This window comes from Monomorium pharaonis, chromosome 9 (genome assembly GCF_013373865.1).
Source record: "Monomorium pharaonis isolate MP-MQ-018 chromosome 9, ASM1337386v2, whole genome shotgun sequence".
In the NCBI taxonomy this organism is placed as follows: domain Eukaryota; kingdom Metazoa; phylum Arthropoda; class Insecta; order Hymenoptera; family Formicidae; genus Monomorium; species Monomorium pharaonis.
The window spans coordinates 2,386,560-2,411,002 of NC_050475.1; the positions used below are offsets into that span (position 1 = coordinate 2,386,560).

The 24,443-nt window shown below is 32.4% G+C and overlaps 1 protein-coding gene across 11 annotated transcripts; it reads left to right on the forward strand.

Annotated features, from left to right (window-relative positions):
* The first annotated feature begins 146 nt into the window (after window positions 1-146).
* LOC105839030 (multidrug resistance-associated protein 1) lies at window positions 147-23,975 on the forward strand. 11 transcript variants are annotated; one of them, XM_036292434.1, is made up of 24 exons: window positions 147-738; window positions 4,668-4,967; window positions 5,187-5,324; window positions 5,633-5,746; window positions 6,140-6,339; window positions 6,740-6,760; window positions 6,850-7,038; window positions 7,332-7,965; window positions 8,301-8,447; window positions 8,577-8,661; window positions 8,750-8,949; window positions 9,306-9,807; window positions 9,898-9,906; window positions 10,473-10,656; window positions 10,745-10,874; window positions 10,984-11,203; window positions 13,350-13,586; window positions 14,273-14,493; window positions 17,852-18,032; window positions 18,120-18,228; window positions 18,301-18,427; window positions 18,842-19,364; window positions 19,446-19,692; window positions 20,284-23,975. In XM_036292434.1, the coding sequence occupies exons 1-24, from the start codon at window positions 688-690 to the stop codon at window positions 20,396-20,398; spliced, it is 4,884 nt and encodes a 1,627-aa protein (XP_036148327.1). In that variant the 5' UTR covers window positions 147-687; the 3' UTR covers window positions 20,399-23,975. The 11 variants fall into 11 exon arrangements, with proteins under 11 accessions (XP_036148327.1, XP_012540487.1, XP_012540489.1 ...); XM_012685031.2 differs by lacking the exon at window positions 14,273-14,493 and having other exon boundaries at window positions 149-738; window positions 13,350-13,570; XM_012685030.2 differs by lacking the exons at window positions 13,350-13,586; window positions 14,273-14,493 and adding an exon at window positions 16,697-16,917 and having other exon boundaries at window positions 149-738.
* The last annotated feature ends 468 nt before the right edge of the window (window positions 23,976-24,443 follow it).

Sequence of the window (24,443 nt, forward strand, 5' to 3'; positions counted from 1 at the left end):
GTCGAACGGTTTTCCCGCGGCGCGCAGCGATTGGTCGCGGCGTCGCGCCGCCCCAATGGCGTCACGCATCGTGACACGCGCGCCGATGGTCAGTGGTAGTGGGTGTCGCGGATACTTTCACTCGGTTGCCGCTCGGTATGCTCGGTCCCGCTTGGACACGCGCTTGGAGCACACGAGTGCGGAGCAACGACGACGGGCCGCGGCGACGACGACGACGACACGGGCGCTCTTCTCGACAGCAGTGACGGCTTCCTCGGAGCAGGCGGCGGAACAGCCCGACCGACGACTCGAATGACTCGCGCGTGTCGCTCGTAGCGGAAGCCGCGCTTCCGCTAGTCCCGCTACTCCCGCTGTGCCCGGGTCTTCCTCTACTCCCCCCCCCCCCCTCTGCCGCGTGATCTCTTCCCCGTGGTGTGGTGGTACGCGAGGCCTCGGGGCCCTTAAGTCGCTTTGTTGCGTGCGTGAATCGCGCAGTGTGGTGCGTGAATCGGCGTGAATTGTTCGGTGCGCAGTGGTGAGGGCGACAAAGCGAGATTTCCGGGGCTCCTCTGTAAGAGAGAGAGAGAGAGAGAGAGTGCCGATCTTGCACGGTACGGGCGTGCGGGGTGATCAGGTGCGTTGCAGTGCGATAGTGAGTCTCGGTGAGTTTCCTGCCCGTCGGCGGATGTTGAATGTGTCAGCATCAGCATGGAGAACCAGACCACGGGAATGGACCAGTTCTGCGGCACCAAGTTCTGGGTAAGTGAGAAGGCGAGAGGAACTTCTCAGGGCCATCTTTTCTCTCTCTCTCTCTCTCTCTCTCTCTCTCTCTTTGCTCTTGTTTCAGCCTTATTCATCACTCTCTCGCGTTTTTTCCCCACCGTCCCGAGCCCCTCGCGGTTGTCTCGCAGAACGCTCGGAGAGACGGACACCTCGTTAGACCTCGGTCGATCGTCTCGAGAACCCCAGAGGGGCTGATCCTAACGTGCAAACGTTTGACCTTCCACGCACAATTTTCCCTTGGGAAGCGAATTTTCGCACATGACCAATGTTCCCCGCACAATCCTGTAATTTTAATTTTATTACCGACGCTCCATTATCTTTTTCTCTGTCTTCTCCTCCCCTCTCTCTCTCTCTCTCTCTCTCTCTCTCTCTCTGTCTCTCTCTTTGATTGATCCGCGGCCAAGTTCGTGCGGAACATTCCGAATGATCGGAGAATGAGAAGTTCCAGCTCGTTCCAATTGATTTCACTCTTTTTTTTTGTTACGAAGCGATTAAAGCGTGTTTTGATCACGTCGAAGCCTTAGCGGTGTTTTCCTCCTATAAGAAAATTACGCGATTATCCTGGTGTCACTTAAACGCCTCGTTTCATCGCCTCGTGTGCCTTCTTGCATATGTACACACACATACACGTACACGTACACACGTACGGATCTTCCGATAACAGAGTCGACGCGGTAGAGCGGTGTCATCCTCTTCGATTGCGCGATTTTAGCGAAAATTTACGGAAATAAATCACGTGCGCGCGAGAACGGAGCGTAATCTGGGCGCCGCGCACGCAAATATTGCTGTCGCAATTAATTTAACGATTCTTATCAATTCGGGGTCCCGTCGTATCTGTGCGCGCAAGATAGGTGGCAAACATCGATACGTGCGAAGAATATGCGTTTTCGACAAACAACCCGATGGTTATCGCGCTAGCATAATCCGCGAGCACGCGAGCGCGGTTGTAAAAACATGTGAGACAATATTGCGGTTTTCGAAATAATACAGTATGGGAACAATGAACACTTTCCTCAGATGCTTTTTATGTAATTTTTCAGAATTTGTATAGTAAATTTTTTTAAATTTTTAAATATCTATTTAACATATAATTTTATAGCCACTTGGAAGATTTCTCACTTTACAATTTGAGAAATTTCCTAAAGAGAGAATCTGAAATAGTTTAAAATATTTTTTTAGAAATTATGCTTTTTTAAATTGGCCTTAACTTATTCATTGAAAGACAATGACTAGTCTAATTTCAGTGTTAGTATACTTTATTTATATCTATATTAATGAATGATCTATGCACTGCCTTTCAACGATAATGCACTGATTCTTTGATTAGAAAGAATATCGTCGTCCTAATCAGAATTGAAAGATAGTGAATAGTCATTAACGATTACAGTTATAAGTTCAGCATTATAAATCAGTAAGATTTTACTTATTCAGATTTAGAGAGTAGGATGAGAGTAGAATGAATTTTAAAATATCTCAAAATTTATATATACGGAAAATTTCTAAACAAAGTTGTAAACTTTTTCAGTAAATGTAAAAAGTGATCCAATTGATGATCCAATTCTTATCAAAATTCTGAGAAAAATGTTTACTAGTCTTTGATCTCCAAGATCACTTGACCGAGACCACAATCATCTGTAACTTTTGAGAGATATTCAAAAGAAATTTGTTGTAATTAGAGATGGGATTCAAGTTCAATAGTAGGAAAAGATATTGTACCTTTGATTAATTTTAATATTTTTCAACGATCACACAAGTGACATTCTAGTGGTTATAAATAATTCTGAAATATTTCAAAAGATATATATAAATTTTGAAAATTAATGTACAAATATATAGATTAAAAAATGCTTAACTTATTAGTTTTTTTTATATTTGTATTGATTTGATTGTATTGATTAATAATATAGACAAGATTCAAATATAAGAAGAAATTCTTAAATATTATGTATTTAAACAATAAGTGATTTGTATAGCATTATGGTCTCTTAAATCTCTTTATTATTAAAATTATTAGTTAACTGCAAATTATATGTTTTTACTTTCATAAATATTCAGTAGACAGTTACTAGGATAATATGATCAAAGGAACATTAGCCTCCAATACCATTATTTAACATTATCTCATATTTCAAATAATTCAATAAATTTCCTTTTGTATTAAGATATTTAATCCCATTATTAATTATAATAAAGTTATTGTTTAATGTTAAATTTTTTTGCAACAATTAAGGATATATTGCAGCAACAATTCAAGAATATTTTCGAAGGATATATAACTACAATGTGAGAGGAAAATAGGTTAGAATAATTGAATAGCGTATTCGTTGTCTCATTTTGTCCTGTATACCGCGCTATTGTGTAATAGTTTAATTTCCGTGCACTGCATCGAATAAAAGCGACTTGTATCATCAGACTCTCCCCTTTTTTTTTATTTATTTGTATTTTTTTTGTTTTGTTTATCTCTATAGCGTTCGGTATTCAATCCCAGTTATCGGAATGACCGATTACGATGCACATGGATAAACTCAATCAGCTCTTCATAATTTTTCACTTTAAACAAATTTCCTTTTTGTTTGCGTATTTTTATTTATGATTATTTATTTATTAACGAAACAAAAAAGTTTTTGGGATACTTTATAAGTCAGTTCTATTGATTGTAAATTGTTTTTTGGAAACATATTTTAATTTTAATATTTTAATTTGAAGAATTTTTATTTGGCATTTTCTGTTTCTGACATCACAATTTGATATAATAGTGAGCATAGAAGAGTCGCAATACTTTTTGAGACTAAGAATTTTTATTTGTTTAGCGACTAAAAGGAGACATTGTTTCAAGTTTAAACACAAACTAGTATGTGATATATATAGGTATATTTTGTGTCGATAATCGACATATTCGGTAAATGAGACTTTCCTTATCAAAGACCATAAAGGTGAAATAGTATAGGTATCGTTTGATAAGTTAATTTGATTAGCTCAACCGGTCCTTCACATCTTGTCTCGCTCTACGATCTTTATCTCGTAAACTTGTAATATCAATATCGGTGACGTAAATAATCTCATCCTTTATCTCAATTATGATTGATTAAATTGCAATTGTCTTAATCGCATCTTAACTTATTTGCAACAATTAATTTATGTAGCAACATCGTATTATTTTATCATGGATAACTTATTAATTTTTTGTTGTTTAATACACAGTAAAAATTAGAAATGAGTTATGTAAAACAATTAGAAATTTTGCTTTAAGCGATTCTGCCAATTAAATTAATTATAATCATAATTAATCAGAGTCGTCAAAACATTAAAACTTCAAAACGTTATTATCAATTGTATTTTACAAAAAGAATTCTTTTAAAATTAAAATTGGACAAATTATATTAATTTAAGTGACTGCGACTTGCACTTATATTTTTGTATGACCATATTATTCACGTTCATGAAGGAACGATGATGGATTAGATGTTTGCGTGCACGTGCACCAAATGCACTTATCTTTATTAATTTGCTTCATATAGGATATTTCATACAACTCATGACTTTGATGATTTATTTCATAATTGGTATCGATTTTTGTGTAAGGTAAAATAGTTTCATAATTTTTTTGTTTTCAAAATTATGCTAAATTATCTTTTAGCCGCAAATAAAAATTGAATTCTAAATCCTTAAAAGTTAGCTAAAGAATAGATTTGTCAAATTTGTTTATTTTTTAAATAAAAAATATTGATATTCTTGTTAGAAATATAAGACAAAAATTCCAAATTTGTTATTAAATTTATTATTAAAGTTAAGCTTATAAGTTTTTTATGGCATTTTATAAAAGAGAGAAATAAAACGTTTATTAAAGAGCGACAAAGATGCGACAAAGAAATTAATTTTGATTGAAATTTCTGATTGTTTTTTAGGATGCTAATCTCACATGGAACACAAACGATCCAGATCTAACAGAATGCTTCCAAAAGACGATATTAATATGGGTACCGTGTATATTTCTATGGACGTTTTCGGCGATGGAAGTGTATTACATTTTAAATAGCAAAAAGAGAAACGTCCCGTATACATGGTTATTTATTTCTAAGCAAGTACTTACAGTAGGATTAATTTTACTGTCCATAGTCGACTTAGGAGTGGCGATACATGAAAGTACTTATCGTACGGTCTACAGTGTTGATTATTGTACACCTATTGTGAAAATTGTTAGCTTTGTGAGTACATTATTTTATATATATATTAGTAGATATATATTTTTATTTTATTTTTTCCTGTTTTTAATAATATTCCTTATTTGTTTCTATGCTTTTTTTTAAATAAAAATGATTATTGATTGTTGGAACGGGAGAAAAATAAAATTATATATATGTATATATTTTTATTTATTGTGAAATCTCTGTGTAATATTAAATTAAATTTGGTAATTATTCCAGATGTTAGTATCAACTTTAATGCAATACAATAGAAAATATGGAATGCGGACGTCAGGTCTTTTATTCCTATTTTGGTTTCTCCTTGCGTTATGTGGATGCGTCCAATATAGAAGCTTTGTAAACGAATTCATTGAAGGGGTATGTTAGATTTTTATCATGTTAATAGCGAAGCCTAAAGCATGTTAAAAGCAGTTTAATTATAGATACATTTGTAAACAGCATTCTACGATTGGATTTTTGTCATTCCTTTAATCTTATCATGACAATATCAGACTCATTATCAATCTCTTATGATTTTACAAGAAAAATGATGATTTTTAGAAAATTTCTTTGATTTTTTTTAACATGACAGTATCTCATTATTAGTTGCTTCTCATGATATTTTATAAAAAAACTAACAATTGTTAAGTAACATAGTAATTTATAGAGAAATAATTTATTTTTAGGCAGAGCCGACGTACCCATTGGTGTCTTACATGATCTACTATCCAATAGTAGTGATATTGTTTGTACTTAATTTTTTGGTTGACGCAGAACCTAAATTTTCCGAATATCCAACGGTAATCTCTCTATTGATTACACAATATTCCGTTTAATATATATGAGACTTATATCACACATTTGCTACTATATAAAACAACAATATAAAATAAAACTTTTTAAACAATTCAGAAAAGTTTGGATACTTTGAATCATTAAAATTTTGTAATGTTATTTTAAGTACGATTTTGGTGTAATAATTCGGTTTACTGATTGTAAAGGATAAAAATATTATTAGCATTTTACTTAGTGTATTTATCCATCAGATTTTTTTCTTTGCAGACAACTCAAAAATTATAATTTATAATAATTACAATGCCATTATAGTAAATGAGTGATATAAATATGTAAAATTTTCAACTGTGAAAGTTAGAAGTTATTGATATACAATTTTAAAATACATTCGTTCACAGGTTGAATCGCCATGTCCAGAACAAAGTTCTTCTTTCCCCTCGAGAATTCTTTTTGCATGGTTCGACTCGTTGGCATGGAAGGGTTTTCGAAAACCGCTCGAAACTTCCGATCTGTGGTCCATGAATCCGGAAGACATGGCCGCAGAGATTGTTCCGAAATTCGACAAATATTGGAATAAGAATGTAAAAAAGACAGACGAGTAAGTTTAATCGATGAATCTCTCTGTAAGAATTATTGCAATCAATATGACTCGGCTAAGCTTTAAAAAAGTGCGAGTTCGTTTTTGTGAAAAGAAAAATATAGGGAATACACACTCATATTGATATTAACATAAAGCGTGAAGAATTCGGGAGAAAATATATTTGTAGAAATGGTAAATTGATGATAACACATATGTAGAATTCTAATTTTAGAAATTTTTAAATCAGTTTGTTTATAATATATTTTTAAAATATACTAATATTATCTTATCTGTTTTGTAATTAATAATATATTATTTGCATATATATGGAAAAAATATGTTGTATTAGCATGTATTATAATACTCTCCGATAAAATATATTTTAACAACGTGTTCATACATTTCTTGTGCTAACAAGGCTGATTTGGACTTACTTTAGGTAGGATGTGTTGTATAACATGTCTCGATTAGTTTTAACGTTTAACTTGATGTAGGAACATATGTAACAGACGTTCTTTATACATATAGAGTAGAAAGTACAAAGGCGTCGTACCGAAAAGCATCTGGTGGACAAGTGGATTTTAACAGTAGCCGAAAAAAGAAAATTGCTTCCATCTTACCGCCTATCTGCAAAGCTTTTGGAGCAACATTCATGTTTGGTGCATTCTTAAAACTGATTCAAGATGTTATGACTTTTATTAGCCCAGAAATATTAAAGTAAGTACGCACAAAAATCCTGATTTATAGTTTTAATTTGTTCTGTGGTTTATAAAATAAATATAAAATAAAGTTGTGATGAGAGAGAAATTAATAAAACGTAGGATAAATAATCTAATTTTTTATTACATACTGATTTGTTAGTTAAACAATTTCATCTTTAATTTACACATTAATTATTGCACTGAATTCTCTTTGCTAATTATTTTTTTACAAAATTTTGTTCCGATTGTTTTTATTCTAAATGTACGCTTATGTAACATATTTTTATCTGTTTTTCTATATTTTTTTAGGCTTTTGATTGACTTCATTGAAGGCGATCAGTCGATGTGGAAGGGATATCTTTATGCTGTGTTACTTTTGGTTACGGCAATACTTCAGACATTAGTGCTGTCCCAATATTTTCATCGTATGTTCTTGGTCGGACTGCGCATACGCACCGCGTTAATCGCGGCCATTTACCGCAAAGCATTGAGAATGTCGAATGCGGCAAGGAAGGAGTCTACGCTCGGCGAAATAGTGAACTTAATGTCCGTAGATGCTCAAAGATTCATGGACCTAACCGCTTACATAAACATGATTTGGTCGGCGCCACTGCAAATAGCCTTAGCCTTATATTTTCTCTGGAATATATTGGGGCCGGCTGTACTTGCCGGTTTAGCAGTTATGATTATACTTATTCCTATAAACGGATTGATCGCCAACAAAGTGAAGACGTTACAAATTAGACAAATGAAGAGCAAAGACGAGAGAGTGAAGTTAATGAACGAAGTACTTAACGGTATCAAAGTATTGAAGCTCTATGCGTGGGAACCTTCGTTTGAACAGCAGATACTTAAAATCAGAGTCAAGGAAATTCAAGTGTTAAAAGAAGCGGCGTATTTAAACGCTGGTACAAGTTTTATATGGTCGTGTGCGCCCTTTTTGGTATGTTTTTTTTTTAATAATGAATTATACATTAAAATTGAAAGTCTCAGAAATACAGATTTTATGTGACGCTTGTAATGCAAATCTCAACTTTATTTATTTTCTTCTTTTTAGAATAAAATTTGTTAAATTTTAATATGATTGTTTAAAAAATTTTATCTTACGTAATCTCTCTTAGAAAAATTTTTCAAAACGTGTGTTATGAAAAAGAGCAATAAATATTACTATTTATATATAAAAATATATTTATATTTTTCCAGTTTCGATGTTTTCGATTTTTACACACACACACACACACATTTTATATATTGTCTTACTTTTTTTTGAATGTGCAGGTATCTCTGGTATCTTTTACAACTTACGTACTTATTGATGACAAGAACGTCTTAACTAGTAAAATTGCTTTTGTCTCGCTCAGTTTGTTTAACATCTTAAGATTTCCATTGTCTATGCTGCCTATGATGATAGGTAATATAGTTCAAGTAAGTAATATAGTTTAAATAATATATATACATGTGATTATTTGCTGTTTATTTATTTAAAAATGTATATTTATATTTTATGATTTGATTAATATATTTATATTTATTTTTTATGTGTGCATTTTATAGGCTTACGTCTCTGTAAAACGTATTAATAAATTTATGAACATGGAAGAACTGGATCCTAACAATGTACAACACGATCCGTCGGAACGTAAGTGTAAAATTTTCCGTTTTAAAGTAATATTTAGGGTATATAAATATACGCTGTTACAGTTGCACATTTTATCTTGTTGATTTAGCGCACGCGTTAGTAATTGAGAACGGTAACTTCTGCTGGGATAGCGAAGAAATCGAGAGACCAATACTACGAAATATCAATCTCCATGTAGAACAAGGTCAATTAGTAGCAATAGTTGGTACAGTGGGATCAGGCAAGAGTTCTCTTTTGTCTGCTCTGCTTGGCGAGATGGACAAAATAAACGGGAAAGTAAATACAAAAGTGAGTATTCTTTCATTGAATCAGAAACACGAGAGTAGGAGCAAAATTATATTTATCTTATAACAACATTGAAAATTCTAATGTTAATGATAAAATTGAAGAATAAAAAGAGAAAACTTCTCAGAATATTACACATTTACAGAAACGGTATGTTTTAATTGAAAAAGTAATGTCAAATGTACAAATTATATTACATATTTTTAGACCGACGTACTTATGTATTCAAAAATACATAAAATACAAGACTTTTTATGTTAATCGAACAATAAGTTTTGTTTCTACATTTCTCAGAGTAAATAGATAAAGATATATCAATTGGAATTCGAAGAATTAATACTGAGAAACTATTTTTCTAGGGGTCAATTGCGTACGTCTCGCAGCAAGCGTGGATACAAAATGCGACATTACAAGAGAACGTTTTGTTTGGAAAAGCCTTTAATAAATTGATATATAATCGTGTGATTGAAGCATGTGCGTTGACTCCGGACTTCAAGATGCTACCTGCGGGAGATCAAACGGAGATCGGAGAGAAAGGCATAAATTTGTCCGGCGGTCAGAAGCAGAGAGTAGCCTTAGCTAGAGCTGTATATAATGATTCGGAAAATTATTTCTTAGATGATCCTTTGAGTGCGGTGGATTCGCACGTAGGGAAACATATTTTTGAGAAAGTGATAGGCCCAAACGGCCTGTTAAGGAAGAAAACTAGAATACTTGTTACACATAGCATCACGTACCTGCCGGAGGTCGACAACATTATTGTTCTTAAAGACGGCGAGATAACTGAGAGCGGTACTTACAAGCAATTGCTGGAGAAGAAAGGCGCTTTCGCCGACTTTTTAGTGCAGCACTTACAAGAAGGTATTTATTATTATAATTTAATTTTTGTTGCATATTTTTATTTGTCATACTTATTATAAAATTTATTGTTACATTTTCCTTGGATTTAAGTTGGAAATCGTAAGTCCGCGAAAAAGTAATTACAATTTCCTTTTCCTACTTTGTATGCTTGCATAAAAAATATTCCCGTACTTATTGTTAGAAATTACTAGCAATGAAATATTTTGTTAAATTGAAAGTCCTTTTTGTTTTAAGGTTCTGCTTGCGACGAAGTAGTAATAAACATTATTTGTTTATAATTAATAACTGCTTTTAGTGACTAATGATATAGTGATAGAATGCATATATAGAATTTCATAATATAGATTGTCATATATATTTAGAGTATGTTATAATTAATATATTTTTTAATGCAGATAATTATTTACTTTCTAGTTATAATTAAAACTTTCTAAAATTATAGGATTAAAAATGTTTGAAATATTTTTGAATACATTTAAAATTTTTAATAATTCTATTTGATTTTAATAACTTATTTACATTCTTGTCTGAATATCCATTTTGTGTTATAGTTAAGAATATGTGCATGTGCGAGTTTTTTTAATATCTCTTCCCATTTGTATAACATTGATACATCTTTGAATGTTTTCATTATTTTAAAATTATATGACGAATTTGTGAAACAGTGCACGTTGATGATGGTTCTGAAGCAGATTTACGCGAAATTAAACAGCAACTTGAATCGACAATGGGGGCAGACGAATTGCAACAAAAGTTAACTCGAGTACGATCTAGGATATCTGAGAGTCTAAGTGAATCCGATAGAAATTCTGTGGCTGACAGAAAATCACTTAATGGTTCTCTGACAAGGTATAATCTTGTAATATTTCTTTAATTTTTTTTCTTCTTTAAGTATACGTAATACTAGCTGAAAATAATATACATTGTATTATAATAGGCAATACTCGACGGAAAGTCAGCAATCGGTGAATTATGTGCATAGCAATAGTACAAAAGAAAAAGAAGCATCAAAGCCTAACAATGTTGGGGAGAAGCTGATAGAGATTGAAAAAGCTGAAACTGGAAGTGTAAGTTGCTCACGATATTGCTGCTAATTTTTAAAGAGACATAATGTCTTGGTTATTAATTTTTGTATGACATAATAATTTTATATTCATGTGTTTATTTTTTCACAAGGTAAAATGGAAAGTGTACTCCCATTACTTAAAGTCCATTGGATGGTTTTTGTCGATATCGACAATCGTAATGAACGCGGTCTTTCAGTCGTTTAGCATCGGGTCGAGCGTTTGGCTCAGTGTCTGGTCGAACGACAATCAGACCACTGGAAATAACACGATTGACACAGCGAAGCGAGACATGTACCTCGGAGTGTATGGCGCACTCGGTTTTGGTCAAGGTACGTTTCTGTTACTACACACGTTAACTTTACGTAACGCACTGTCCGTTTGTCAGATAGAATTGATCGACATTGAATAAAATTTTGCGTTTACGATAGACGATCAGGTAAGCCTATTTCTGTCGCTGTTAGGTATACCTGTAAATAATGAATATACATGTGATTATCTATTGATCCACCAATTACTTTATTTAATACTATGTTTTAACAGGCAATGGCACTTAATTTTGCTCGTCATAGCATATCGTAAATCGAAAGGCATGTTCCTTCACAGATTGCACATCATTGGGGTATAATTAATCTGAACGTAGTTCTTTCATATTTAAAAATATCTATTCAACAGAGTTAATGATAATCGAAAATGAAATAATTATTAATGTAGCGATTTTTTTGTTCCGAGTATAACATTATAAATTATATCCCCGCGAATATACATTATATATACATTTACTTCTAAAAATAATCTCAATAATTTTCTTTTATAAGAAATCAAATTGAGTGTGGTTTGCTGTGTCTACAGAACACTAACGTTATTAATTAACAACTCAAAAGGCAATTAGAGATTGAAACTTTTCAGTAGCCATATGTTTTTGATTGCAAGTGTCGTAGCAATAATTTTTTTACAAATAATTGCTTCTTTAGTATTGCATGAAAGATCTTTCTGTTTGAGATGCCTTTTATTTGGAACAATTTGCACTTTTTGTTAAGTAATTTATCTATTTTTATTATTAATCTCTTTAATACGCGAGAATTCATATCTAATGATTATAAACAGAAAGTGACATAGGAAAATTGTTGACGGATATGTAGGATGCTATATTTAGTGTATGTTATATGTACTTGTATATAATTTTCTTGCAAATCTTTGTGTGATTTGTGATCTTTTGTGATCATGGTATGATCCATCAAAAATTTGTTTTATGTGATTTTTACTAACTTTTTTCATGTAATAATCAGATATCTATCACCTGATATACATTACTTTACGTGTAAAATTTATTATAAAAATCAAAACATTTTTTTTTCTAAATAATAATACTGTTATGTAAGCATGAAGTAGAGAAACAAGAGAAAGCTTCCTTATATTAATGTGTTTTAAAATAATAAGAAACGGGAAATCAGTCTTTATTAACATGAATTGATGATGTAAATATAAATGTCTTTATTTAAAATTTTAATTAAAATTATTATAAAATAAATGTGTGTAAGTTGATAAAAATTATTTGTTTAACTAAACACATGGTAAATTTGAAATTTCGTAAAGTGTCCGCGCTGATTTCCTGATAATTGCGTGTAATTAAGCTGGATGACTGTAGAACGTAGTAACAACACATGTTAATTTAGAGGAATTTAAGCGGACTTCAGAGACGAAGGGAGACTCGAGATATCTCTCGTTAGTCAATCGATTATGTTTATCTTCTTTATTAGAGTTTTTATTGATGCGATGGATTGTACCTAATTTTTTACTGTTAAATATTTATTGGTATTTATTTAGCACTAAATGTGATTGATAAATTGATAAATTTCTCGGATTATGTAATGCGCGGAGTCTAACAATGATAAACAATGTAGTTAATGATTTAATTTAAGTAGTCTAATCGTTCTTAAACATTACTGACATTGCTACATAATACAATACTTTTATGTGACACGATATTTCTTTCTTATATTTATATTAAATGTGTTTGTATATTGCATTTTGAATTTTGTATCGAGCAAAACATATGCAATCACATCTAGCGCTAAATGCGTGATGAGAATGCGAGTCTTAGTATCTCGTATATGCCGCAAATTTTTCTCCATATCGAGTTACGACAGTCTAACCAATTTTGCTTTATATTTCGTTATTAACTTATCGTTATTACTAATGACTAACGCTAGCTGTGTTAGCGTAATTACATGCTTAAATGAATTGACCAAGACTTATTGTATTTTTTATATAAAGACAGGTTTTTTGCAGCGTCTAAATTTAATAATGCGTAATTGTGCGCATTAACAACACAATTTGAACGTTAGCCAGAACAAAGTGATACAATGTGTAATAGTTTTTTTTTTTTTTTTTTTTGTAGAATTGCGAGCGAGTAGTCGAAAAAAATTTTCCCCCGAGAGAGGGTGCTATATTTATTTACTTTAAATTAAATTTCAGCCCTTTTTGTAATGATGTCACAGTTAACTATGATTGTTGGCTGTCTACGGAGCAGTAGACTACTTCATTGTGACTTGTTATTCAACATTCTACGATCACCTTTAGGATTCTTTGATACTACACCGTCCGGCAGAATATTAAATCGTTTTGGGAAGGATGTTGACGTAATAGACAACGTTCTACCTCATGTTCTTAGGGCTTGGTTGATGTGTCTAGCATCGGTATGCGAGAATTTTAGTTTTAATCTCTGTATATTTCAATCTCACTATACCAATTATAATGTTTAGCAGAACCACTGGTCCACCAATTAATACATGATATCACAATCACAGTTAATTACATAACGACGAGAATTAAAGAGCTTTCTGTCTTCTCGCAGCTTCTGTCGTCTCTATTATTCATTAATACTCATTAATGATCAGTAGACAACTATCAGAAGCGCACGCGTTATTAATCAACGCGCTTAATTAATTAACGAGCCAATATAATTGCATGTCTACCAGTGACATCGTATCTTTTCTCACAGTGCAATCATATAAAGTAGTACAACACTTCTCTTTATCATCTTCTCGTTTTATCATCGTACATTATTCATGTTCAATTTCTCTCTTTCTCTCCATCTACACACATTTATTATTTATATATATTTTATTGTCTCTCTTTAATTATGTGCACCTCAATTCATGTGTGACTGCAGTGAGGAACTTGCATATGACGCTTAGACGAAATCACAGGTGATGAGCAACTAATGAAAATGAACATTGCCGATCGTAGAGTTTTAAATTAAGATTTCTCTCCTTCACTCACTCGCAAAAAAAAGACTCAGGTGTATTCGACGTAATTCGCAGACGCAAATGTTCTGATGTGTAAAAAACTGTCTTTTTTTAACCCGATAAATCAAAATTGATTACCGATCGTTGTAGGCGTGACAGTATTTGCAATGGCGCTATTCCTGGCTAGAGGGACGGTACTCGCTTCTAGGCGTATCTTCGAGAGTACGCTGCAACACGTTCTTCGCAACCCAATGTCATTCTTTGACACAACTCCGATTGGCCGAATTCTTAGTCGGCTTGGTAAAGACATTGACGTTATTGACAATATCCTACCGATGATTCTGCGTTCTTGGCTCACTTGTCTCTTTTCGGTATGATATTCTCATATAACTACATCTGTACTATATAAGTAATGATCTCTGTCACAGTTGTTATGAATTAATATTACGTCTTTTACTTGTCGAGTAATAGATTACTAAATAGATTGATATCTCCTTTCCTTATTTTTTTGTCTTAGTTTATGTTGAATTTAAATTTGCTTTGAAGTATTGATGACACTTTGCACGAAGTGTTATTTTCTATTATATACTGCAAAATGTTCCATCAGTAATTTACGTTACTTTATACATTAACGACCTTGATTTTACATCTAAAATTGCTTAAAACGATAAGATTTGCAAATGTGAAGTAAAGAAATATTTTTTCATTGATAACCTTACGCATTTGAATATATAAAAACTCAATAGACGCAAAGAGCGAAAGATATGGATTCCCAATAGTAGGAACGTTACATACTGTCGAATTCGTATGTCACTATTTATGACTTTTTTTCAGTTACTGTTCGAGAACGTTATTGTTAATTTGCCTCACGAGTGTCGTCATGACAATTTGAATGTAACATTATTTTGATAACTTGAAATTTTAGAGAAAAAAAAAAACGCTGGAATATAGTAACATAGTGCTGGCCTGTCGGCTAAGCGTATACGGGCACGGGTACGCTTGATACGTGTAGGAAGCCGTTGTGCCGGCAATCAGCAGAGCACGGAGGATCAACAAGCGTATAAAGAGACGAAGGGACATGGTAAGGAATATCCTCGATGCTGCTTGCCTGGTTCGAACAGCGTTCGATTGAGCGGCTTACCCGTGCGTTTTGTATGCTCAGCCGGCCAGGTAACGGCCACAGTTTGAATGGCTGCTATTTTCTTTAAACTCGTCAAAAGATACGTTTCTACTAACAATATCCCTTTCTTTCTTTCTTTTTTTTTTTAAATAAGTGTATCTTGTCCGGAGTAAAACACTGATGGGATTGAGAAAAAAAAAGAAAAAATGTATAAGATTTATAATTAATAAGTCCTAATTTCGTCGATTTATTGAAACTTTATTAAAGATATAATTGCAAAAAAAAACGCAAAGTCGTATCAATGAATCGTACTTTTTTGTGGTGTATAACAGCTCGCCTTATTTTGGGAATTTATTTTGCGAAAGGATGATTCATGAGAATGTTTTGGTCGATTTTATACTGTGCTGTCCAGTTGCATATATTGGTATATAATATCGTAAAATTTATGGATCTTTGATTACGATAGCAATTGCTTGGTCATGTCAAGAATGAAATAAAATGCAGTAGGTCCGGGTATCGCTGTTCGTCTTTTTGGGGAAATTGTGTTTGCATATCGTTGATATACCATTGATTGCATTGTTGATGATGTTCATTTTCGTTTATCCTGTCAGTATATGTATTTTGAATCCAATGATTTAGAAATACGCTTAAGAGTGACGATCTCAATTTTCCACTAATTGCTTTAACAGCATTCAAGACGGAACTTGGCTTCAAATCATTGTCATTCTCTTACATCGCAAACTTTAAAATAATTTTTTAAAATTAAATTTATCTTTTTACATTGAGTTTTTTTCAGTTACCATTTGAGAATGTTATTGTTAATTTAGTCTTAGGACTGTCGTTGTGACAATTTATACTACTGTATATATAAATCTTAGTGCAACCATAGTGTAGTAATTATTCAGAGAATGGACACAATTATATACCAGTAATATTCCTGTACAAAATTTGGTCTTGCTTGTGCTTGGTAACGCTTATTTCTCTATTACTTGCTTGTATAACATCTTTCTAATTACGATTCTGCCTTCTGGGAACGTGATTTGTTTGTATATCCTATTGGTATATATATCCTGTTGGTATATATATCCTGTCTGGTATGCCACACAGCAAACTCCACACCTTCGCATAACATGAGACCATGAGAAAGAACGATAATTTAAGTTCGTGATATTGACAGATATTGCATTTGAATATCGAGCAGCATTACGATAGAAAAGAGAAGGATAAAATGTATTTTAAAAACAGCGATCGTTCAGCCCGCGTCAAAAAGAGAAATAAAGTACGTGTTTAATGTCAAAAAGCTATTATTACGTGTAATACATTGTTTCGTCTAATGTATAATGCATTGCTTATGGGATATAAGTTTTCGTTAAAATTTTTTGCTTTTCCAAACGACTCGTGCGAACTGTATCAGGTGCGATTACAATGAAAATCATCCATGTCTGATGTTGTAGCGATCGCGAGCTTTTTCTGCGATTTGGCACCGCAGCTGGGTTGTTGGTTGGCTGCTCGCCAGATGCACATAGTGATGCTGCGTGCTGTGATGCGTGCCCCATTGACCTTCTTTGATACGACTCCTATTGGTCGTATTATCTCCAGGTTTGCTAAAGACGTGGACGTACTGGATACATCTCTTCCCCCACAAATTTCTGATACCATCTATTGCTTGTTTGAGGTAATTTCTTTCGTAGCGTGCCTTTCGAGAATACCGGATTGGGATTTCTTATCTTATTGCTTCCCTCCTACTACCCCTCTGTATCTTCTCGACCCCTCGCAGTTTAAGTTTTACACCATCAGTGTACCATTACTTTTTCGCTAGAGAAATTTTGCGTACATCTCCTTGGACTGCGAATTAAACATTCCTGACTATATAATTTGTGTTTGTTAAGAGGTGCCTGAATAATGGTGGTATTTGGTATATTATGTATATGCTGGACACTTGGGATGATGGGGTACAATCCCTGTCTGTAGCTTTGCAAACTTGGTTTTACAGAGAATACATTTGGAACGCAATTAAATGTGCCGTAGAGTTTGAATATAATTGTGTCCGTTCTCGTAGAAACAATCGATTGCAATCGATGAACTACTCTATCTGTACCGGAGTAAAAAAAATACTTTAGCAGTATCGAGTTTGACTTAAAAGAAACTTATGTACATCTTGATACGCTAATATTATGTCCATGCTTATATGTATATTGCTTACATGGTACTTGTCTAATGCACAACAATAATCATTCATGGTACATGTTGATGGGCCTAGAAACGATGAATCTTGCCTCTTTTTTTGTACAAACAATTGCTGTCCGGAAGAGATATGAGCGCTTCATTCAGTAGAATTTTCTGCATGGGAATCATATTAAGTCTTTTTATTTTATACTCTTCTCTTATCTATCAAGCTGATTCATTCGATCACAACTTTGCATTTATTATTTATACATGTATTTTTTCACATGCACATACGCATACACACACAGATTTTTTTTCCTATTTTGATTTATTTATGCACAGCACAGTAATATTAACATCTTGCACGTTTTCTACTTTCCTTATGAAGAGTAACGATGAAGCGAAATATTTTCAGTGTTATTAATGGTTGATGTATATTGCAGGTGATAGCCACTCTCGTTGTTATAAGCTACAGTACACCTATATTTGTTTCGGTGATACTGCCAATAGGCGCGATTTACTACTTTATTCAACGTTTTTACGTTGCTACATCGCGTCAATTAAAACGATTAGAATCTGTGTCGAGATCTCCTATATATTCGCATTTCAGTGAATCGGTAACTGGTATGTTTAAAGTTCTATATATTGCATGCCCTATAATGTTTCACTCATTAACAAAAATTTATGTTCTTAAAAATATCTATCATCTAGGTGCGCAAATAATTAGAGCGTATGGCGTGCAAGAACAATTTATCCGTGAATCTGAAAATAGAGTGGATTTCAATCAAGTGTGTTACTTTCCTAGTATTATTGCAAACAGGTATATATGTCTACAAGATGACGTAATTGAATTTTTCTACATACAATCCTTAACTCAAACGCAATGTTGCAGATGGCTGGCCGTGAGATTGGAGATGGTTGGAAATTTAATTATATTCTTCGCAGCTCTATTCACTGTTTTAGGTAGAGACACTATGAGTTCAGGTCTCGTTGGTCTATCGGTCAGCTATGCCTTACAAGTAAGATCTAATTAACAAATTATAAACATATAATGCAATATTTTAACAAGCGTAATGACAGGTTTATGAGATTCAAAATAAAGTATAGCTAAAGAGGATGTAAGCCAACGCAAGGTGTTAAAATCGTTGTGCTAAAATTGTTTATAAACAAGATAATTACAAACGTTTCGAACCCGTTATCAGGTCGTCTTCAGTGTTTCGTTATAAATTCGAAATGACCCCAAAAAACTTATATTACATAATATTTTAATATTATTTACAATATATTTACAATATATCATATCGATAGAAACCATGTCTCTTTGTGATATAACCAAGTAAAATATTAAAAGCGCTTAAAACGCTTGTTATATCGGGTGATATTTATATGTTCGTTTAATATAGTTGTGTAAATATTCATTATGTCTGCTACAGATTACACAGACCTTAAACTGGCTGGTGCGTATGACGTCCGATGTTGAGACTAATATTGTCGCAGTAGAAAGAATCAAGGAATACGGTGAAACAACGCAAGAGGCGCCCTGGAAGAACACGGAGTACATGCCTTCGAAAGAGTGGCCTAAACACGGTCGTGTTGATTTCAAGGATTTCAAAGTACGCTATAGGGAGGGATTGGATCTCGTGCTGAACGGCCTGACGTTCAGCGTTCTCGGTGGTGAGAAGATCGGCATAGTAGGCAGAACCGGCGCCGGAAAATCGTCCCTGACATTAGCGCTCTTTAGAATAATTGAGGCGGCCCACGGGAAGATTTTGATCGACGACATTGATATTTCGAAACTGGGCCTTCACGATCTGCGCTCAAGATTGACTATTATTCCTCAGGATCCCGTTTTGTTCTCTGGAACGCTAAGGATGAATCTGGATCCCTTCGATTGTTACTCCGACGAGGAAGTCTGGAGAGCGTTAGAGCACGCTCATTTGAAATCATTCATAAAAAGTATAAATGGCTTTTGTGATCTTCTGTTAAAAAATCTTGAAATCTACTCTCAAAGAGTGCATTATTTCATTCTTTTTCCAGATTTGCCAAGCGCTCTTTTACATGAGGTTTCTGAAGGCGGGGAAAATTTAAGCGTAGGGCAAAGACAGTTGATCTGCTTGGCGAGAGCATTGCTTAGAAAAACGAAAGTACTCATATTGGATGAAGCAACAGCCGCGGTTGATTTAGAAACAGATGATTTAATTCAGACTACCATTCGCCAAGAATTTAAGGATTGTACAGTTCTCACAATAGCCCACAGGCTCAACACCATTTTAGATTCTGATAGGTATATTTTAAGTTACTTTAACTTATATTTCATGATTTTATATATATATGCATTATAATTATTTTATTGAAAACAATACTTAAAAATATTTATATTTATATGAATTTATATTTTTCTTTTCAAAGCAATTAGATAATAATATTCTAGGTTTTATAGTATTTTTTAATTTCTCATAATTTAATTGTGTTTTAAATAAAGAGCTACAATCATATAAATACAAATATTTAAAGGTCAAAATAAAATAATTATAATTTTTAATTACAAATCAATGATTCGAGAATTAAGAAAAATAAGAAAAGCGACATGGCAAAAATGTCAAAATGAATAGGTCGTTTAAACTCTTTATTTCCGGGTTATAATAAATTTTAAAAGTTATTTGAAATGCTTGTTATAGAAATGCATGCACTCTTTAATATTAAATCATGTTGAAACGTGCCATATTTGCTACGAAAATTTGAGTAATCACCTCTATTTTAATTTCTTTTATTAAGCTGATTTTATTTTAAGCATTAATTTGAATGTAATTATCACGATACAATTGCAAAACTATTTTTGCGAAGTATATTACAAATAATAATAATAATGTTTCAGAGTGATCGTATTGGACAAAGGTCTGATTGTCGAATATGATTCTCCGGAAGTGCTACTTCGCAATTCATCTAGCTCTTTTTACAGTATGGCTAAGGACGCAGGTCTAGCTGCTTAAACAAAACAAATTCATATCATGATTACTTTTAGTGGTTATATTATACATTATCCGCGAGCCAATGTCGAAATAAACGACACGCAGAAAGCCATAGAACGAAAAAGGCGTAAAGCCTTAGCATAGATTAATTTGTATAGTGAAATATTTCTACGCAAAACAAGCGAGAGCGTTTCATGTAACCGATGGTGCAAGAACGTTGAAGTTTCATCAGAATTGTTCTTGCTAGATCTTATTGAGTGATAACTCTCCGCAATTTTACTGTTGATTATCGAACCTTATATATTCTAGATTAAGTTTTGTAGCATCTTTCATCATACGAAACAAACAACGCAACACACCTCGTTTTGAAACTAGCGTCGATATCCAATCTAATTTTAACTGGGCAATGGTCGAGTGGATTCCTATTTGAACAATATGTCATTTTTTAATAAAGTATTAATGCATTATTCATGGCGTGCTCTCTCTCTTTATATTTTATATACCTTTTTATAATAAAATTAACGTACTTAATTTCAAACATTTTTATGAAAGCATTACTATAGTTTTTTATCTGTTTTGTCCGTATTTGTAGAGCAACAATATTTAATTAATTGCATAATATATAATAATTAATATTATATCAATATTACTATATTTAATATTGATACAATAATATTGTAATATTATTATATCATTATTCTGCAGGGTATTTAAAAGTAGAATATTATGAATGATGTATTTACCGCCTTTTATAATATTGAATAATTTTTAAATAAATAAGTTTTTTAAGTAACTTTTGCAAGCTAAATAGTTGACTAGAAATATGTTTCTAAAATATTTGATAGGAATCCTTATACTCGACAACTTTTGAGTTAAATTATGCCCATTCAAATAGTTCCAACTTATTGAAATAAGCCTTAATAACAACGCGATCAATAATAAAGTGCGTGTTCACTCAAAAAAAGAAAAGAACAAAAGAAAAAGAATAACCCAGATTATCCTAAATAACCCATTAATTTAGATAAATAAATTTCAAAATAGTTTTCATAAATACTGCTTTAACAATATTTGGAATGTGTTCTGTATATTTAAGATTTAAGCACACATGAATTTTTTTCATGTATTATATCGTTCATTCAGAAAAGTGCATTTTTTATTTTTTTTTTCATTTTTCTTTAACACATGACAATCAGTCGCAATACTATTATTTGTTTTTATTTTATTAAATTACATACATTGTTAATAAATGGAACGAAGTATATTTGCTGCATACTTATTGGATACAAGTTAATTTTAAATCGAACCATTCAATACCACTGATGTGATGTAATATTTTATTTTTATATAAATCATTCGTTAAAGCAATGGCGTTGCAATGGCAATTTCAATTTAGTATACATTTGTATGCAGCAAAAGTATTTTGGGAAATAATGTGACATTACATTTTACTGTATATACTCTATCACTTTATAAAATTTCATGTATTATCCAAAGTATATATATTATAGTGGACTAACATCTGTGCCTATTTTACAAAGATCAGAGAAATCGCATTTAGCATCGTTTTTTTTCTTTTCAAATGGTTTGATCGCGTTCATAGGTGAATCATACTTTAGTCAGTGTTTTCTTAAACTGTTTACTATTTTGTATAGCAGTCGTATATGTACTAGATTTGTATAGCATTTTAATCTCTTTAATATCGCATATTGCTAGATTATCACTGAATACTTTCGAGAGTATTAATATTGCGTTAAACTTGCCTTTTTTAATTATATTATTATTTTGTATTTGTTACTTTACTCGTAAAAGTAAGGCTGCTAAAAATGAGGTTTAGAGATCACTCTACAATCGTCTAGTGCCTATTAAAGTTCCATCATTTGGAAGTAATAATTTAATATTCACGAGAAAAGATACATACATATACACATACACATATATATGTATATATGTATGTATATATATATATATATATACATACATATATATATATATATATGGCCCTCAAAAAAGCGATAGCTACCTATTACTTAAAACGGAACAAAAGTGATGTTTGTCATAATAAGCATATTCGAGTTATGATATAAATATAAAAGCCAAACCGCCAAATAAACCAAGTTTTGCCAACATGTTAACTTGCAATCAATATAATCTACTTGAGCCTTTTTCGCAAAATTGCAAAACTTGCAGATCTGGTGTAACCAGATTATGACTAGCAAATATTTCATTATTCTGGCTGTAAGTTCTAAATTCATACCCTCTTTGCAATTTTATTAGTAAATTAAAATTTTAGCAAGTTAACAATTAAAATCAAAATGTAAAATTTAAAAAACTATCCGTTCATTAAACTGTCATGTGGCGATTTATATTCAATATTATTAAAAGTTTCATTGTTTTATGAAACTTGGCTTTTAATATATTCGTATAAAACTTTCGTTATGTATGATTTATAACATATATGCGGAATTTGTTTCTTATACAAAGTTTCTTATGCTAAAATTAGAAATTTATAAAATTTTGTCTTGCCATTCGAAAAACTATATTATATTTAAATATAATAAGATATTTTATCTTTTGCCTAACTCTTTCGAATTTAACGACGTAATAAACCATGTGTCGGATGTATCTTGATTGAATTAAAATAAAAATTTACGATTTAATATTCAGAGATTGCTTGAAAATCTAACTCAAAAGAGTTATACAAGATTAATTATTTATTACGATTATATATTGCGAAGAGAAGATGCAAAATTGTAATCATTGTTAGTATAAATTAAACCACTTATTATTTTTAAATTTTTACTTAGAGGTTACGTTCACGGCTTCAGCTAAATTATTTCTTGTTTTTAGCATGCGCATCTTGTTAACTTTTCGAATCTCGAGCACAAACAGCAGGAATCGTACATTTCATTTAATTCTTTTTTTGCGTTCGTTATTGTTTAAGGTATTTAATACATACCTGACGTTTTCCCAGTGCCGATTTATTATGTAAATACTAAAACAGAAAAAATATGTAAACGCGCAATAATCTTCGATATCGGTTTTAATCTGTACCGTTCTTCTTATGCGACATGTACTTTAGACATAATGCTAATCATTAAAAAAAATGTTTAAGCCAGAAAATAAAAAGATTCTACTATATTGTATTACACGCGCATGTGAAAGAGCTTACTAACAATTGCAATAAGCGCGGAAGGAAAAGTGCCTTCTTGTAAGACAAAGAAAAAGAAAAAATTGCAGGAAACCGAGACGTACCGTTTATAGTATAAATTTAGAAATTTGTCTATATATTTAATTTTTTTCCACGCGTGCTTCTCTTCTATATACGTATATAATCTAATTGTTGTAAAATTTGATAGAATCCCAGCTGTTATCGCTTCCAGCTGGTCTTGCGTTTTGTTATGCGTCCTTTAATACGTAAGATATATATGTATAATATATTGTTTCTCATCCGTTTATCAATGATGTAAGAATGAATTAGCTTAGATCGATCGTTCGTCGATTTTGAACGCGTAAATTTATCGTATATAATTGTTTTACGTAAGTTTTGTAAGTTCTTGCGTATCACTTAAGAAGTAGTAAAAATAACAATTAGGAGACATTACTTATATTTATTATAAACGATAATTTTTACAGTCTAAGTAGCATCGGCGTGTAATGTTAACAACACACGTGTGGATCGCCGCATCTCAGTATATATATTCTCGCGCGACCGCGCGTAATAATACTTAGCTCGAAGAGCCGCGTAGAAACCTCGCACCGCACTCCCGGCGTGCGGTGATGCTCATAAATTACGCTACAAATTGATTTCATTCGAAAAAGAAAAACAAAGTATAATACATACATTACGGCAATGGGTATGTAAATAAATGTATATCGTCCAAAAACAATAGACAGTAAGGCGACAGTAGACAATTATATGGCAATTTTAACGAAAATATAAAATATAACATTAAATATAATTTATAATACCAACGTATTCGGCATCGGTAAGCACAATCTTCCCTCCTCGTCATACAGGAATTCCGAATGCTCGAGTCTTACAAAAAGAAAAGAAAACTACTTTTCT

Coding starts and splice junctions, on each gene's coding strand:
- LOC105839030 (XM_036292434.1), top strand. CDS start 688: ATGGAGAACCAGACCACGGGAATGGACCAGTTCTGCGGCACCAAGTTC. Junction 6,340..6,739: donor AATGTAAAAAAGACAGACGA/GTAAGTTTAATC, acceptor TGTGCTAACAAG/GCTGATTTGGACTTACTTTA. Junction 11,204..13,349: donor CGCACTCGGTTTTGGTCAAG/GTACGTTTCTGT, acceptor ATTAAATTTCAG/CCCTTTTTGTAATGATGTCA.